This window comes from Myotis yumanensis, unplaced genomic scaffold, assembly GCF_028538775.1.
Source record: "Myotis yumanensis isolate MYYU_CA2020_CCGP unplaced genomic scaffold, mMyoYum1.0.hap1 SCAF_3, whole genome shotgun sequence".
Lineage (NCBI taxonomy): Eukaryota > Metazoa > Chordata > Mammalia > Chiroptera > Vespertilionidae > Myotis > Myotis yumanensis.
Window position 1 is genome coordinate 202,829,044 of NW_027223754.1, and position 15,579 is coordinate 202,844,622.

The 15,579-nt window shown below is 47.9% G+C and overlaps 1 protein-coding gene across 2 annotated transcripts in view; it reads left to right on the forward strand.

The window, feature by feature from the left end:
* The window catches only part of RFX4 (regulatory factor X4), a 130,752-nt gene that overhangs the window by 60,433 nt on the left and 54,740 nt on the right, over positions 1–15,579 (forward strand). For both annotated transcript variants that reach the window (XM_070410970.1, XM_070410971.1), the window contains exons 5-7: positions 6,467–6,528; positions 10,991–11,204; positions 12,603–12,680. In XM_070410970.1, the coding sequence (XP_070267071.1) occupies positions 6,467–6,528; positions 10,991–11,204; positions 12,603–12,680 (354 nt within the window). The remainder of the gene's footprint in view (positions 1–6,466; positions 6,529–10,990; positions 11,205–12,602; positions 12,681–15,579) is intronic.

Genomic DNA, 15,579 nt, shown 5'->3' on the forward strand with positions numbered 1-15,579 from the left:
ATTGCTTGGGACACCAGACTCTACCGCAACGGCCTGAGAACTGGTTTGCATGAGGATCCTCTGAAAATCCATCAAAGGACTAAAGGACAGAGCGCTGGGTCTGTCAGTGGGAGGCTGGGCTAGAAAAGGATGGTGACTAGTGGAAGGCATAGTGAGGGAGGCAGAGAGAGGTGTTAACAGACGTGGACCCCTTGCTCCAGCCCCTCCCTGGCAGCTGGCCATCCTTCCCACCCCCACATCCAGGTACAAGCCAGTGAAAGCCCCATTGGGGCAGAACTTCTCCCCGCCACCCTTCTCCTACTTCCAGCTAATAAAGCCCAGGAGACAAACCCAGGGTCCACTCCCTACTCCCTTGACCCTGTTACAAGCCTATAAGCTGAGCGAGTGTTACCCCTGTTTTATACATAAGGGTCGAGTGTTACCTATACAGTTTATCCTATACACTGAGCGAGTGTTACCCCTGATGTTCAAATAGAGGAGAAAAGGATCTTTTTGGGTGTGCTGGGGGCGGGGGGTGGGGGGTTAGGGGCGGCACTTTTCAGTTTAGCACACTTTCAGAAGTGATAATACCCATCCACACGTCATAGAAAACAATTGACAATATAGTATGTTTTAGGAACCTGGACATGTTTCTTTCCTTTAATTAAGCTCCTACCCCAGGGCCTTTGCACTGCTGTTGTCCCAGCTTGCAGTTTTCTTCCTCGAGATATCCACAAGTTTTATTCCCTCACTGCCTTCAGGTCACCACTCAAATGCCACAATTGATCACTGAGTCCTTATCACCCTAAATAAAAACACCCCCTCCTCCACATTCCCTATTCCCCCCCACCCTGCTCTTTTCGTTCTTTTCTGTAGCACCTATCTGATATAAGACATGTTGACTTTTTGTTTATTTTTGGTCTTTTCCCGCTAGAATGTAAGCTTCCTAAACAAAGGCTGTTCCTGTTTTGCGCAGCGTTTGATCCCTCAATGCCTGCCCAAATGCCTGGCATATAGTAGAGTTCAATAAGTATTTGCTATTGATGAATCCAGGCTGTGTCCCATTAGGCAACCCATGTGGTTACTGAAGCTGTAGCTTCTCAAACATAGAGAAGAGCAGTAGAAAATGAGGCTGGAGATCCAGTTCCTGTAGAGCAGGGGTGGGGAACGTCTGGCCCGAGGGCCTATAAGGCCCAGGAAATCATTTGGTCTGGCCCTGCTGCTTCTAAAGTTGATAATTTGGTATGGCCTGAGAATGATGTTATAAATATCCAAATAGCCCTGGGCAGAAAAAAGGTTCCCCACCCCTGGTGTAGAGTCTTGTGGGCCTAGGCAAGGACTTTGTAGGGCTGAGTAGACTATTGACTAGTTATAATGATAGTATGGGCTACATAACTATCTATGGACACTTAAACAAGTGGCCCAGGGAAGATTTCTGGAAAGAAAATAAGGTAAGAGCTAAGATTTGAAGGATGAATAGACATTATGCAGACAAAGGGCATGGAGCAAGGGTTGCAGAAAATGAGAACAGCCTGTGGGAAAGGCCAGGGGGGGTGAGAACACAGTGTGTTCACAAATTTGAAAGACGTTCCATGTGGCCGGAGCATGGAGACCAGGAGAGGAGGACAGGGATAGGTGAGCTGGAATGAAGGCAACACTGATCTGGCAGCTCCAGGTGAGTTTGAACTTTGTCTAGAGCAGTGGTTCTCAACCTGTGGGTCGAGACCCCTTTGGGGGTCGAACGACCCTTTCACAGGGGTCGCCTAAGACCATCGGATAACACATATATAATTGCATATTGTTTTTGTGATTAATCACTATGCTTTAATTATGTTCAATTTGTAACAATGACATTGGGGGTCACCACAACATGAGGAACTGTATTAAAGGGTCGCAGCATTAGGAAGGTTGAGAACCACTGGTCTAGAGGCTTCATGGAGACGTGATTGTGTTGGGGCATGACCGGAGCAGAGGCAATGAGGAGACCCTTGTAGCAACCCAGGTTCGGGAGTATGACCCTGGGTGGAGATGGGAGTGTGGGTAGAGTTAGGATACATCCAGCATAGAGGGAGGGTGGAAGTTGGTCACAGACGGGAAGTAGCAGGTGCCATCATCGTTTAGAGCAGGAAGAGCTGTTACCTGGTCAGAGAATCAAGAAGGCTATTCACGGAGAAGTGGTACATGCTGGGTGGGTGGAGGTGATGTCACAGTCCAGTTTGAAGGCACAGGTGATGAGGAGGTGTAGAGATGGTTGTAGGAGGCAGAGAGAGTAGTGGATAGAAGGTACAGAGGGTGGAGTCCGACTGGGATCGAACCCGCAACCGACGTACATGCCCTTGACTGGGAATCAAACCTGAGATCCTTCAGTCTGAGGGCTGATGTTCTAACCACTAAATCAAACCTGCCAGGCTTATGGCATATTTTTGGTGCTTCTTTCAAATTTAGCTTGTTGCCTTTGTCAATTAGGAATATTTGTAGTAATAAAATCCTGTTTGCTAAAAAGTTGATTTCTTGCACAAATGTTATACAAAAACCTTTTTGTTCTATCCTAACAAATATCTAGTTTTATTTTTCCATATTCCCTTTCCATTCCTATATTTGTACAAACATAAACTATATAACAGCGGTTCTCAACCTGCGGGTCGCGACCCCTTTGGCGGTCGAACGACCCTTTCACAGGGGTCGCCTAAGACCATTCTGCATATCAGATATTTACATTACGATTCATAACAGTAGCAAATTACAGTTATGAAGTAGCAACGAAAATAATATTATGGTTGGGTCACAACATGAGGAACTGTATTTAAAGGGCCAGAAACTGAGAACCACTGCTATATAACGACAGCATAAATGTAGTTTGAGTTCTGCTCTTTCATTTAACATGATATCATAAGCATTTTCTGTGTTGTGACAGTTTTTGTTATCATTTTTAAAAAAATATATTTTATTGATTTTTTACAGAGAGGAAGGGAGAGGGATAGAGCGTTAGAAGCATGGATGAGAGAGAAACATCAATCAGCTGCCTACTGCACACCCCCTACTGGGGATGTGCCCGCAACCAAGGTAGATGCCCTTGACCGGTATCGAACCTGGAACCCTTCAGTCCACAGGCTGACGCTCTATCCACTGAGCCAAACCGGTTAGGGCTGTTATAATTTTTGATGCCTTTATATTTTATTGAGTATATATCTAATCATTTATTTAGCCAGTTATCTATCACTGGACATTTATTTTGTTTGATGTTTTTTCAGTTTTTCACTCGCACTGTGCATAGCTTTTTCTTATTTTAGGTTATTTTCTTGGAATTCATCCATCAAAAAGTGTGAATAAATTTTATTGTAAAAATGCTCTGGGGAAGGGACGTACTAACACCTTTCGTACCGCTCACGAGTTTTCTCGTGTTTTGCGCGCCATCTGTTAAGGACCGCTCACGAGTTTTCTCGTTTTTCACGCGCCATCTGTTATGGACCTTAGATGTCAACACACTGTCTTGTCCACATCGAATGAAGCGATCTCATTGGTGGAAACCGTGCAGGTCAATCTATGAAAAACTATATAATTGCACGAACCCATAAAGCATTGCAGTTACATTGTATTTTGGTCATTCGAATAGTCTTTGTCTTCAAGTTCCTGGCGCTTTTAGAAAATGTTTCATGCAGTACCATACGTTAAAAAAGTACTAGGAACTTTAATTGTTTAATTGTTTTTGTAAATAAAAATGTTATAATTATTGAAAACCAACACCTAAAGTGCATTATGATCTGTAGTTATGATGATTTAAATAACGTGCAGTTTGCCCAAAAACGTGCGGTCCCTGGCGTATGTCTTAGAGATTTCTATGCGATACGAAATGTGCTAATAATGTTACCAGCCACATATGAGCATCTCAGACTTACCACGCCTAGACAGCACTCAATATTATCATTTTCAAACTGTCAGCTAGTATCAGAGCATTGAACATGGCCTTGTTGTTGTTCCCATTTGCTTAGGAGAAATTTCCCAGACTGAACTATAGGAAAGTCTCTGCTTTTCCTCAGCAACTGGTATGCGTCTATCTTATAGATACATGGACTCCTGTAACTTTATTGCATTCTCTTCTTTGCTTGGCTTAGGAGGAGACTCAGAACCCAAATCACAGCCCACTTTTAACCAACGAGAAAAATCCGCCCCCCCCCCCCCCAGTTTATATGCTCCCAGTATTTACCCTCAGTCTCTGTTGGCATTTCTTTATCTGTCCATCATTGTAGCTTTGTGAACAGCTGCAAATCTCAGCTCTGGAACCAGTCATGTGATGTGAGTCTGGAGGGCTCACTTGGCCAGAGGTTCAGAGTGGCCCTCTGTGCTGGGGCCGTGAGATCCTGGGCCTTAGACTGCCTAACGCAAGCATGTCAAACTCAAAGGCCAACACGGGCCAAATAAACAAAGTTTAAGCTTATGTGGGCCGCAAAAAAAACAAAAGCCTCAATTTTCATAGAAACATAGGTTTATTTCGATAGAGACGTGCTGAATACAAAGGGCTGAAATAAATGAGTCATCGTTAACATAAAATAATAGAACATTTTTATAATTAATCTTTTTTTCTTGAACATTAACTTACCAGACACTGAATAACTGCACACAAAAAAGTGTAACGCAAATAAACCTGTTTTTCTTGTTTTTTGAAAGCAAAATATTTCTTGTTGCGCACACCAAACAGGTCAGTCCAAGACTAATGACGTGGCAGTTGGCTGCTAATATATTCGCTGCCAGTATTAGTGGAAAGAAATGGTGCGCCTGTGCGGAAGGCGCGCAAGGGAAATGAATGCAACACGATTATAGTCATTAGCAAACATTGTAGTTCGTTAATAATTATGTATAGCAGAATATTGTAAAAATTAAGTTACAAAATGTTTATTAAAAGGTTTCTGGGCCGCAATCATATTCGTTGTGGGCCGCATGTGGCCCGCACGCGGGTTTGACATGCTTGGCCTAACGGGACTGAGTGCTGGAGAGCCCTGCCACTGGCCCTGGTCAGACCCCCTTCTCAGTACACTGCATTTTCCTCGGGTCCCAACCACGAGAGGGGCATACTAGTAAACAACGTGAGAAGCCCAGGTCCTTAACTTACAGAGGTTAGGGGTGAAGAAACCAGGGGTATGTTGCCTACAAAAGTGACACCATTAAAGAATTCAGAGAATCATTGCATCATTTTCTTAGTATCCTCACTGTGAGAGAACATTTTTGAAGCCCTTTTTACCTTCAAAAGCGGTCTCTGATGTGATCTTACTAGATTCGCTAACCTTTCCTGTGGGGAATGCAGATTTTTTTTTTACCCATTATTGAGGCATTACTAAGTTCCAGGCACTGTTACAAATTATTTACTTACATTTACTTTATTCAATTTTCACAAAAATTCTCTAAGGTTGGGGTTATTAGTCCCATTTTACAAATGAGGAAACTGAGCCGTTTGAGTGTTAAATCACTTGCCCAAGGGGCGTCCTGCTAACCAGAGGCTGAGCTGGGATCTGATGCAGGTGGCCCAGCCCCAGCACCTTCGCTCAGGACCTGCACCATCCTGCCTGCCCACAGACACCAGTGCTGGGAACCCAAAGACCAGGCCGAGGCCCTTATGGGTGTTTTCACCTTGCCCGAGGGCCCCTCCTCCCAGGCTTCTGGCAGATCTGTGTGGCTGTCCTGGGCAGCAGCAGTTCCCCTCCTCCACTCTGCAGACGACTAGTGATATCCTAGCGCAGCAAATAGGATCCAGCTCTTTGCGTGTGCTAAGCCCTGCACCAGGTCTCTGCTCTCATGGAACTTTCGGTCTACTGAGGGTCAGGTGGGGTGAGAAGACATAAAGCAGGGCCGCATGATCGCCAGGGGCTGCTGTGCCACTCTGCATGGCTGGTCGGAGAGGGCCACTGGGCCGAGGGCCCTCACCCAGAGGCCCGCGTAATACAAGAGAAGGAGCCCATCTGGGATGGACAGTTGCATGAGATTGCAATGTGGGCACGGGGAACTGTGGTGCCAAGGCCCCCAGTGGGGAGCAAGCCTGGTTGTGTTTCGGGAATAGGGCACAAAAAAGCCAGTGTCTGGGCCCTGGTGAGTAAGGGTGAGAGCGGGAGGATGAGAGCCAGGAGGTGAGCAGGGACCAGGATACAGAGGCTGGGGTGGGCTTTAGTTCCAGGTGGATGGAAGCCATTGGGGTGCTTTAAGCAGGGGAGTGACAAGTTCTGGGTCCACGGTTCTCTCCCTACATTGTGAGTAGGAGGGGTGAAGGACAGAGTGCCAAGTGAGACCCTGAAGAGCTAGAGCCCCACTGTCACTCAAGTGCTCCCCGCTCCCCGACCCTGGTCGCCTTCTCGGGGCCCAGGGGGCTCCTGATAAGTCACTGCAGCCAGCGATACCTGCGAGGCCTGTTTTCCTCCCTTCCTAAGATTGCTGATTGTGAAACCTAGTCCCTGTGCTCCCAGATATTCCCACGGTAACTGATTCTTGTGTTGCCTTACAGATCATAAGGCAGCAGTTTCCCCAGTTAACCACCAGAAGACTCGGGACCCGCGGACAGTCCAAGTAAGCACCGGAGCCCTTCCGCCGGAGGCCCCCACCCCAGGCCGAGCGAGCTCTACCTGCAGGCCCGGCGGGAACCCTGTGTCTGGCCATGGCACAGGGCAAGGGTGGTGAGGTGGGGAGGGAGGTTGGGGGGTGGGGAGGTGGTTTAAGACAGCAGGGCCCTCTCTCCCAGCACCCCTGAGAGAGGCTGTCCATAGCCCAGGACCATCTGGGCCTGCTAAGGAATCCAGCTTTTTGCCACCCTGCCTTTAGACATTTGTGTAAAATCATCTTGAGCATCATTTACAGGAGCACCTTGTAGCTTCTTGGTCAACCTCCAGGTTTACCTGGATTGTTTCACTGAGCGAACTCTCTGCTCTCATAGCATCCAGCCGGCCAGAAGAGCAACCTGCCCCAGTAAACCTGAGGGGGAGAAGGGGGACAGGTGTACCCACACTGTGTGCACAGGGCATACGGCTTACGTTTCAGCAATCCATGAGCCAACCAACCACTGTTTGCTTCTCGCTTCCTGTGTCAGAGAGAGGGTGCTGCGTGCCGGAAGCACAGGAACAGACAGGACTGCCTTCATGGAGCATATGTTCCCGTAGGGGAGACTGACAGGAAAAAGACAATTTGGTTGCAAAAAGAGGGTTGTCCTAGTGCAGTGGTAGGCAAACCGCGGCTCGAGAGCCATATGGGGCTCTTTGGCCCCTTGAGTGTGGCTCTTCCACAAAATACCACGTGCGGGCGCGCACGTACAGTGCGAAGTTGACTTAAAACTTTAAGTTTATTAAGTTAATTTTAGGGAACGTTGTGGAGGGAAAGAAGATGTAGTGTCGAGGATTGAGAAAGGTATGTTGAGATGGTTTGGACATATAGAGAGGATGAACGAAAGGAGATAGACGAAACAAGTATACAAGACGAGTGTGGATGGGAGAGTTGGAAGGGGTCGATCTCAGTGAACGTACCTCAATCAGATTGAGGACGTTTTTAGCAAAGGCCAGCTTAGGAGTACCCTAATTAAGTTAATAACAATGTACCTACCTATATAGTTTAAGTTTACAAAATTTGGCTCTCAAAAGAAATTTCAATCGTTGTACTGTTGATATTTGGCTCTGTTGACTGAGTTTGCCGACCACTGTCCTAGCGAATAACAGCGGGGGAGTGGCCCAGCACAGCCTTTCCAAGGAGGTGCCCTGAGGAGCGAGAGGGATGGGTGGACACCTGCCGACCAGCTGTGAGCCAATGGGAAGGGAACCTCTACCCATACTGCTCAGGCTTCACTAAAATCTGCAGTTAGAAAACTTGTCTCGAAGGGTGTTCAAAAATTGCTGGACGTCGGTAACTGGTCCACGAAAAGGGTGTGAGGGCCATGTAAGTTTGGTAAGCGCTGAGTTTTGAACAGATTCCTGGAGGCAGGCCTTCTCAGAACCTTTATTATGCTAATGGGCATGGTGACTCCACTAGAGGGTGCCTTATTATGCAACATTTCTAAACATTTTGACATGTTAAGTTGCAGGTCAGCACATAGTGACTTAGAAAATACTGAAAATTTTTTCAATAAAAACCACCACAGAAGACTCATAAGACTTGTGACCAAGGGTGATCCAAAAGCAGCGTGTCCAGTGCTCCTCCCCCCCCCCCAACTGCCCCCCCCTTCCCCCCCACACACACTCCTGCCAATCCTCCCAGTGTGGGCTTAGCTGTGGGGCTCAGAAGCTCTGGGGGTGATGTCCAAGGAGATGTACAGAACAGTTTTTGGCCAGGGACGTTTTGGAATAAATTTCGCATAATCTTCCATGGTGACTACTCTGGAGAACAAATCCTGTTTATAGTGAGAAATTCCAGGGTCTGTTTTAGAATAAGGCTTCAGCCTTGGTAGGGGTACAGAGTACAAGAGCCGCATTCTCCCTTTCTTGTTTGCCGGTTGGCACCCAAAGGGCAGTTTGAGAACCACTGGTGTGGTGGTTAGTTGAACAGATAGACAGTGGGTGGATGGAAGACAGCTGAGTGTGTGGAAATGAATTCTTTTTCTTCTGCTCCTGGTCTGAGGAGAGTCATTGGCTCCAATACATTGTTGACCATTTCTAAGAGTAGAAATAGTGAAGCTAGAACAGGAAGCTTTCCCACCTCCATACCCTTGGAGGAAGTTTCCCTATGTCTACATGTGAGAGCCTGGGTGTTTTTTTTTTTTGTTTGTTTTTCTTTAACCTCAAGGTTGGCAAATTGGGCAACACTTCTTTTAAAATTCCACGTGATTTATTTCATGTTTCCCTCTCCATAAGGATCCTCCAAGGTTGGTCACACCTCCAACCATTTGAAAGGTAATAAGAAGCTCTAGTCTCCGATCTGCTGGTTGGTTTTATTAAAAAAAAAAAAAAAAAAAAAAAATCCCTCTGCAAGTGTACCCGGGCAGCATAAAGGGACTGGGGCTGCGGGTGGGGATGACCAGGGAGGGTTGTTGACCTGCCCTACAAAACTGAAATATATAGGAAAATTCAGAAGCCATCAGAGCTATAGCTTCCTGTCGTTGTGGATTTCAGCAGTACACACTCTGAAAAATCAAGCAAAGGTCTGGTCTGATCTGAATTGTTGCTGCTCTCTCGGTCTTAAGAAGTTATGGAGGGGAGCTCTGTAAGCTGGGGAGGCCATCATAACTGCCTTCCCCCTGAAGGGCACTCGGAATGGAACGGCCCCTCCCCCTCCCGCTGGGCTGGGGGGGGGGGGCGGGGGCAGGAAGGGCAGTTATGACAGTTGGGAAGTAGAAGGCGCAGGAGGCAGATCGGCTCCACACTGAGAGAGCTTTCTGGGAACTATCCGGACCTAAAATGAACTGGGCTCCCATGGGAGGGCCTGGGTACCTCATCCCAGGAGGCATTCAGATAGAGGCGAGATGCCCACTAAGCAGAAATATGACAGAATGGTACCTGGAGGAACGGGGGTTTGGGGGTGGGGGTGGGGGGTTATGTGTGCTTGTCTCTCCTCCCTGTGACGCCTGGGCCATAACTCAGAATGCTTTCTCCTTTGTGTTGTGTTGTGACTACCCAACCGGCCTTCTGTGGGTGGAAAGGAATCGTTACTATGTTGCCGTGTGTCTGAAAGCTAGATGGGCATTGGTGTGTGATTGTGAAAATCTCCTCTCCGAGTCTCTGGGGTGGGGCCCAGGAGTCTGCACTTTAATATGTTGTGTAGGGGATTCTTGCTGTCGGTGAAGTTTGAGAACCACTGGCCGGGCGATTAAAAACCCTTTGGAGGTTCAAATCCTGCCTCTCATGCTTACGGGGTGATCTTGTGTGTTATTTAAATTCTCTGGACCTCCGGGTTCCTCGTCTGTACAATGGGATGATCATTAGTTCCAGCCTCACGGGTTTTGTGAGATTAAACAAGGAATGTGCGTGTAAAGCACTTAGCACCCTCTGAGCCGCTGTGGTGGGCACCCCGTGTACAGTAGCAGAGAGCGACAGTCCCTCCGGGGTTGGGGAGCACAGAGCCGGAGGGGAATGCAGGTGCTTCCCCGGCCGTCAGGGCTGCCTGTGACGCTTGTGTCAGTGCTGGTCGTGGGCCCCATCCCATGCTTCAGATCCGTCGGTCTGGGAAGGGGCCCAGGACGCCGCACTTTTTCATTATGCTCCATGAATGGCTCTGACATACAACCAGGTTTATAATTCCCCGCGCAGTGGTCCTGGTGAGGGCTCTGTGGTGGGACAGACCTGTGTGCGAGACCCAGTTCTTCCCTGAAGCAGCCGTGTAGCCTAGAGCAGACTAAGCTTTCTTGCCTCCATTTCCCCGTCTGTAAAAAGACTGTCATAGCTCCCATTTCATAGTATAGTTTTACCAATTAATGTACAGAAAGCACTTACCAAAGTGCCTAGCACAGAGCAAGTGCTCAACCGGTTGTAGCTAAAATCTTAAAAGCCTCCCTCCATTAGGCTTAATGGGAAATACTGCTGTCAGTAAACCCATTTTGAGTTCATAAAAAGTTCCGGTCTTTGCTTTACATTCAGTGTCAGCAGAAGCACTGAATTTAATCTGTTTAAAGGTACAGTTCTTTATGGCCACCATCCATTAAGGAAAACAGGCCCAGTGAGTTTCTGTTGGTGGTTTGCAGCCATAAACCCACCTTCTTCGTGGGTCTTCATAGAGGGGGAGACCCACATGTCCTGTCCCTGGGTCACACTAGGCTCCATAGGAGAGATTAAGTACAAATGGAAATTTTTTTTTCATCCCCCTTTTTGCTTTGCAAAGTATTTGACTTAACATTTTCTGTGGGAGGCAATTTTGGTTATTTTTACCTGCGTGATTGATGGCTGGCAACATGGAACTCTGGTTAAATTCCAGACTTCAGAGGTGTCAAGCCTCACCAGAGAGTTAGCGCTTCTGGCCCAGGGAGGACGGGCCCAGGTGCCCGTGGCCTTGGGCACCCCTGCTCAGGAAGCGCCACCTGGTAACGTGCCTGGGCTTTCTCTCTCTCCCTGCGGCCCAGGTACCACTACTACGGCATTGCTGTGAAGGAGAGCTCCCAGTATTATGACGTGATGTATTCTAAGAAAGGAGCCGCCTGGGTGAGCGAGACGGGCAAGAAAGAAGTGAGCAAGCAGACGGTGGCATATTCACCCCGGTCCAAACTTGGAACGTTGCTGCCGGAGTTTCCAAATGTCAAAGATCTCAATCTGCCAGCCAGTCTGCCCGAGGAGAAGGTGACCACGTCCGAAGGGTTCGGGGGAGGGTGGTTTATCGCTGTCTTTTTCACACCACACACGCACACAACACACACGCACACAACACACACACACACACACACACACACACACACACTTCCACTGCAAAATGGTGAGTTTAAAAATACAAAGCTAGAAATCTGAATCAAGCATGGACTTTCACTGATAGTAATGTGTCAGTTTGTTAGTTATGACAAATGCCCCATATTAATGTGAGATGTTAACAATAGAGATAACGGTGTGGGGTTATAATATGGGAACTCCCTGCACTATCTTCAAAACTTTACTACAGATCTATTATTATTCTAAAAGAAAAAGTTTACCTACAACCTACCTACCTACCAACCAACCTACCCACCCATCTCTGAGTTACACGGCCTCCTGCCCTCTCCTCTAATGGCTTTGTTATAAAGCTTATTTTCCTGTGTGCTGCCCAGGATAAGGTGAAATCATAGTTCCGCAGACAAGATTTTCTAGGTATAGCGATTCAGTTTGGGCCATAGGGTACCTGGAGGAAGTTATTGGAAACACAAATCTGGGGACTTTTCCCTGGGTCGTCACGTGTCTCACGCACCTATCCTGGTGCAGCCAGTGCGCCAATAGGTGCGGAGCTCCTACTGTCCCCACGTGACACTGGGAGCTGGGGTGGCGGTGGATGAGGCAGGAGGCCTGCTCACAGTCGAGCAGGGAGCCAGATGGTTGCAAAGCAAAGTACGTTTATATTAAGCACATGTCTGCAAGAAAAAGAATGCAAAGGAATACTTTCCATCTAAGAACTAGATAAATCCTTATTGTTTCTCAAATGTGCTTTTTTTTCTCCACAGACTTCTTACACCATAGCTTTGAAATTTTTGGATAAGAGGAGATGGGAGAGAAAATTCTTTTGCTAAGCAGATTCAAGAGGATTGCCAATGTCTCCCTGATTGTGGCAAAAGCACCTCTTATAATACACTCTGGGTTTTAACTTTTCACTCTCTCAACTGATGAGGGGAGTTTAATTCATAAGCCCTGCTGAGCTCTCCTATGTGCCAGGCGCTGTGTGAAATGCTGGATAAAAAAGCACGAATAATGTGCCATTTTATTCTCCCAGAGCCCACAGTTTCATGGGCTGGAGAATGGGGACAGAGAGTGCAACCTGTGTTTTCCATACCAAAAGTCAGTGTTCTGATAGAGAATCACTCCGCACAGCAGGTGCTGTCTGAGGGTCAGCGAGCATCACCTAAGGAAAGCGAGTCTCTGTGGGGTCTTGCAGGATGAGTAAGAGTTAGGTGAACTTCATCCCCTCAACAGGGAATAAGTGAGTTGAAAATTGAAATTCCAAGGCCAGCAGTAACATGTACTAAAGCATCCCATTCTTGTTGATCCCTCCCCCCACAGGTTTCTACCTTTATTATGATGTACAGAACACACTGTCAGAGAATACTGGACACTGTGATAAGAGCCAACTTTGATGAGGTAGGTCAACAAGCGCCTGTGTTAAAATCCAATAAAACGACTCCTGTTTCATGAGCTGCTGCTCGGTACCTGACCTGGAAGCCCCTGATGCACATTGTCAGCTCGCTCAAACCTCACAGTGATCCTAGGAACCGGGCACCGTTGCTGTCCCCACTTCATAGACCTTCTGTGTGGCTAGCAGGTGGTGTGGGCTTTTCCCAGTCTAACCAGTGAGCTGCATCCTGCCTGATTGGCCTGCGAGGAAGACAGTTTTGTCAGGGTAGCATTACATCCAGAATTACAGATTCAGGAAAGCTGGAGGAAAGCATTTCTGTATTTTGGATTTAATTTCTCCTGAGGCTCGTCCACTGCGGCGCATTTGGAGTTGGCTGCCGGTCCCCTCCGTTCTCAATATGGTCCACATATGTATCAAAGCCCGCCAGTAGGGGACTGAAAGAGTTAATTCAGGAAACTAACTCTATAGATTTTTTAAAAAGATATTTTTATTGATTTCAGAGAGGAAGGGAGAGGGGGAGAGAGATAGAAACATCAATGATGAGAGAGAACCATGGATCAGCTGCCTCCTGCATGCCGCCCCTCCCCTTACTGGGGATTGAGCCGGCAACCTGGGCATGTGCCCTTGTCCGGAATCGAACTTGGGACCCCTCAGTCTGCAGTTTGACGCTCTGTCCACTGAGCCAAACCAGATAGGGCAGGAAACTAACTTTAAATAACCACTTTCACTTATTTGCCTCTGATTACTTCACCTCTTATGCTTGCAAAGAGTCAGAACTTCTTCCTTCTGTCTAATAATAAGTTTCCACTTGTTAAATGCCTACATGATCCAGGCATTTTATAGAAGGGATGTGATTTCATCCTAACAATAGACACTATTATCTCCATTTTATAAAAGCTGGTAACTCTCATCTCATATACTCAGTCCTGAGCTCCAGATTCAATTGACGTCTAAGTTAACGGCCAACTTTCTGCCCCAAATTTGCTCTCCAAGTCTTAGCTTACCACCGCCATCCACCCAATCACTTGGGCCACAAACCTCGATTATTCTCTTTCCCTCACTCTTCATGCCCAGTCTGTCGGGAAGTCCTGTCGGCTCTACCTCCGGATACAAACACTGTCTGTCCATTTCACACCCAACTTCCAAGTGTCAGCTCCTAAGCTTTGCACTGTTCCCTCTCCCTCTTTTTTCCTCTCACTCCGAGGAGCCGGTACCTTTGGACATTAAATGGTCTAACCTGCACAGAGCAGGAAGGGAGGTCTGGGTAAAACACCCCCTACAAAGGCGGCTCCAGAGAAGGAGTGCTGCTCAGGGCTCCCGTGCCTCAAACAGATACCGCAACAGACACTGGTTTTCCACAGATTTGTTTTACATACAGCCACCGATCTTTACAGAATTTCTGCTGGAAATTGACTGCTCATATACTAAAAGACTAGGGCTGCATGCAAGGAACACGTGGAAAGGCAAATGAATTCAGAATGTACCAGATCTTAGGAATCAACCGGGCTGAGCGTCCTCCTTGGAGTTGGAAGGGCAGGCAGAGGCTCAGGACCCAGCCTGAGACGAGTGCCCGGGGGCGGGGGGGTGGTCAGGAGACAGCAGGGGATCCTCTGGAGGGTAAGCACCTTGTGCACACAATGTGGCCATCTCTCAGGCCCAGACAGAACAACCACCAGCCACCAGGTGTCCCAATGACAGGTGAGCGGAGCCACAGTGAGGATTCTGGCTGGCCGACATTCAGATTTAGGCAAGGGTATGCCAAATGCTTAGGATGGAACACTGATTTCTTGGGCCTAGTAGTGCCTCCATGATATAATAGTAAGAGCTAACCTTTATTAAGCATCTAGGACATGCCCAACACTGTAATAAGTACTTTTAAGGGATCATTACCAAAACCTATGTGAGGAAACTCGGGTGTAGAGATATCACACCCTGGTTGGTAGTGGTGCTAGGACTCTAACCCTGACAGGCAGTCTTCACCCATCTGCACTGTCGTAGTTTTAATGTTCAGTCTGGATGAAAACTTTGCCATATTTTCACGGTCTTGGAATTAACAGAACTGTGACTAGAGTTTCACAGTTTACAAACCTGACTGCATCCACCACTTTGATCATGTTTTTGGCAACTACCATTTTCCCTGTAGGAAGTCAGGGACATGCTTTTCTCCCCATTCCTCACTCCCGAAGCCTCCCACACAGTGTCGACACTGGGAAGTCCAGGCAGGCCGTGGATGTCAGAGAAGTGAGAGCAGGTCGCCAGGCTGGGGTCGGGGGAGCCTGGTGAGGAGAAAGCAAGACCCACTCCTCAGAGGGGCCTGAAGGAGACTGCAGGTCACCAGGGCAGGGGCAGGAGCAGGGAAGGGGGCAGTCTCAGGAATGGGGGAGAAGCTCAATTACCATGTGAAGAACAAGGCAGCCACAAGAGACAGGCAGACAGGGGCTCTATGTCACCCATTGCCTGGCTTGCTATCTGGCTTTGGACAAGTAGGTGAATGTCTCTGCAAAATGGGAGTGATGAGTCACGCTGTAATAGTAGTATGAGTATTAAATGAGAGAACCTATGCAAAGTATCTGGCATATAGTAGGCACTCAGTAAATAAAGCTAATGCCAGTAAGGGTACCACCTCCAAAGTGTTGGACTGGGGCACTGAATTTTCCCCTGCATTGGTTCAGGACGGATAGGGGAGCCAGGGATGTGGATAATGCCGTGGGTGGGAGAGCGCCCCCTCTGGAGGAAGGTAGGATACAATAGTCCAGGAGCCAAATGGAACCCATGAGATCACAAAAGCTAGTCCTCTCCCAGGGCAGAATAGACCCAGGCTGCCAGGCCACACACGTGGGCAAGGAGGACCTTCCGGGCCTCCCGAGCCACACCAGGCTGGCGTGGCCTTGGCTGAGTCTCAGG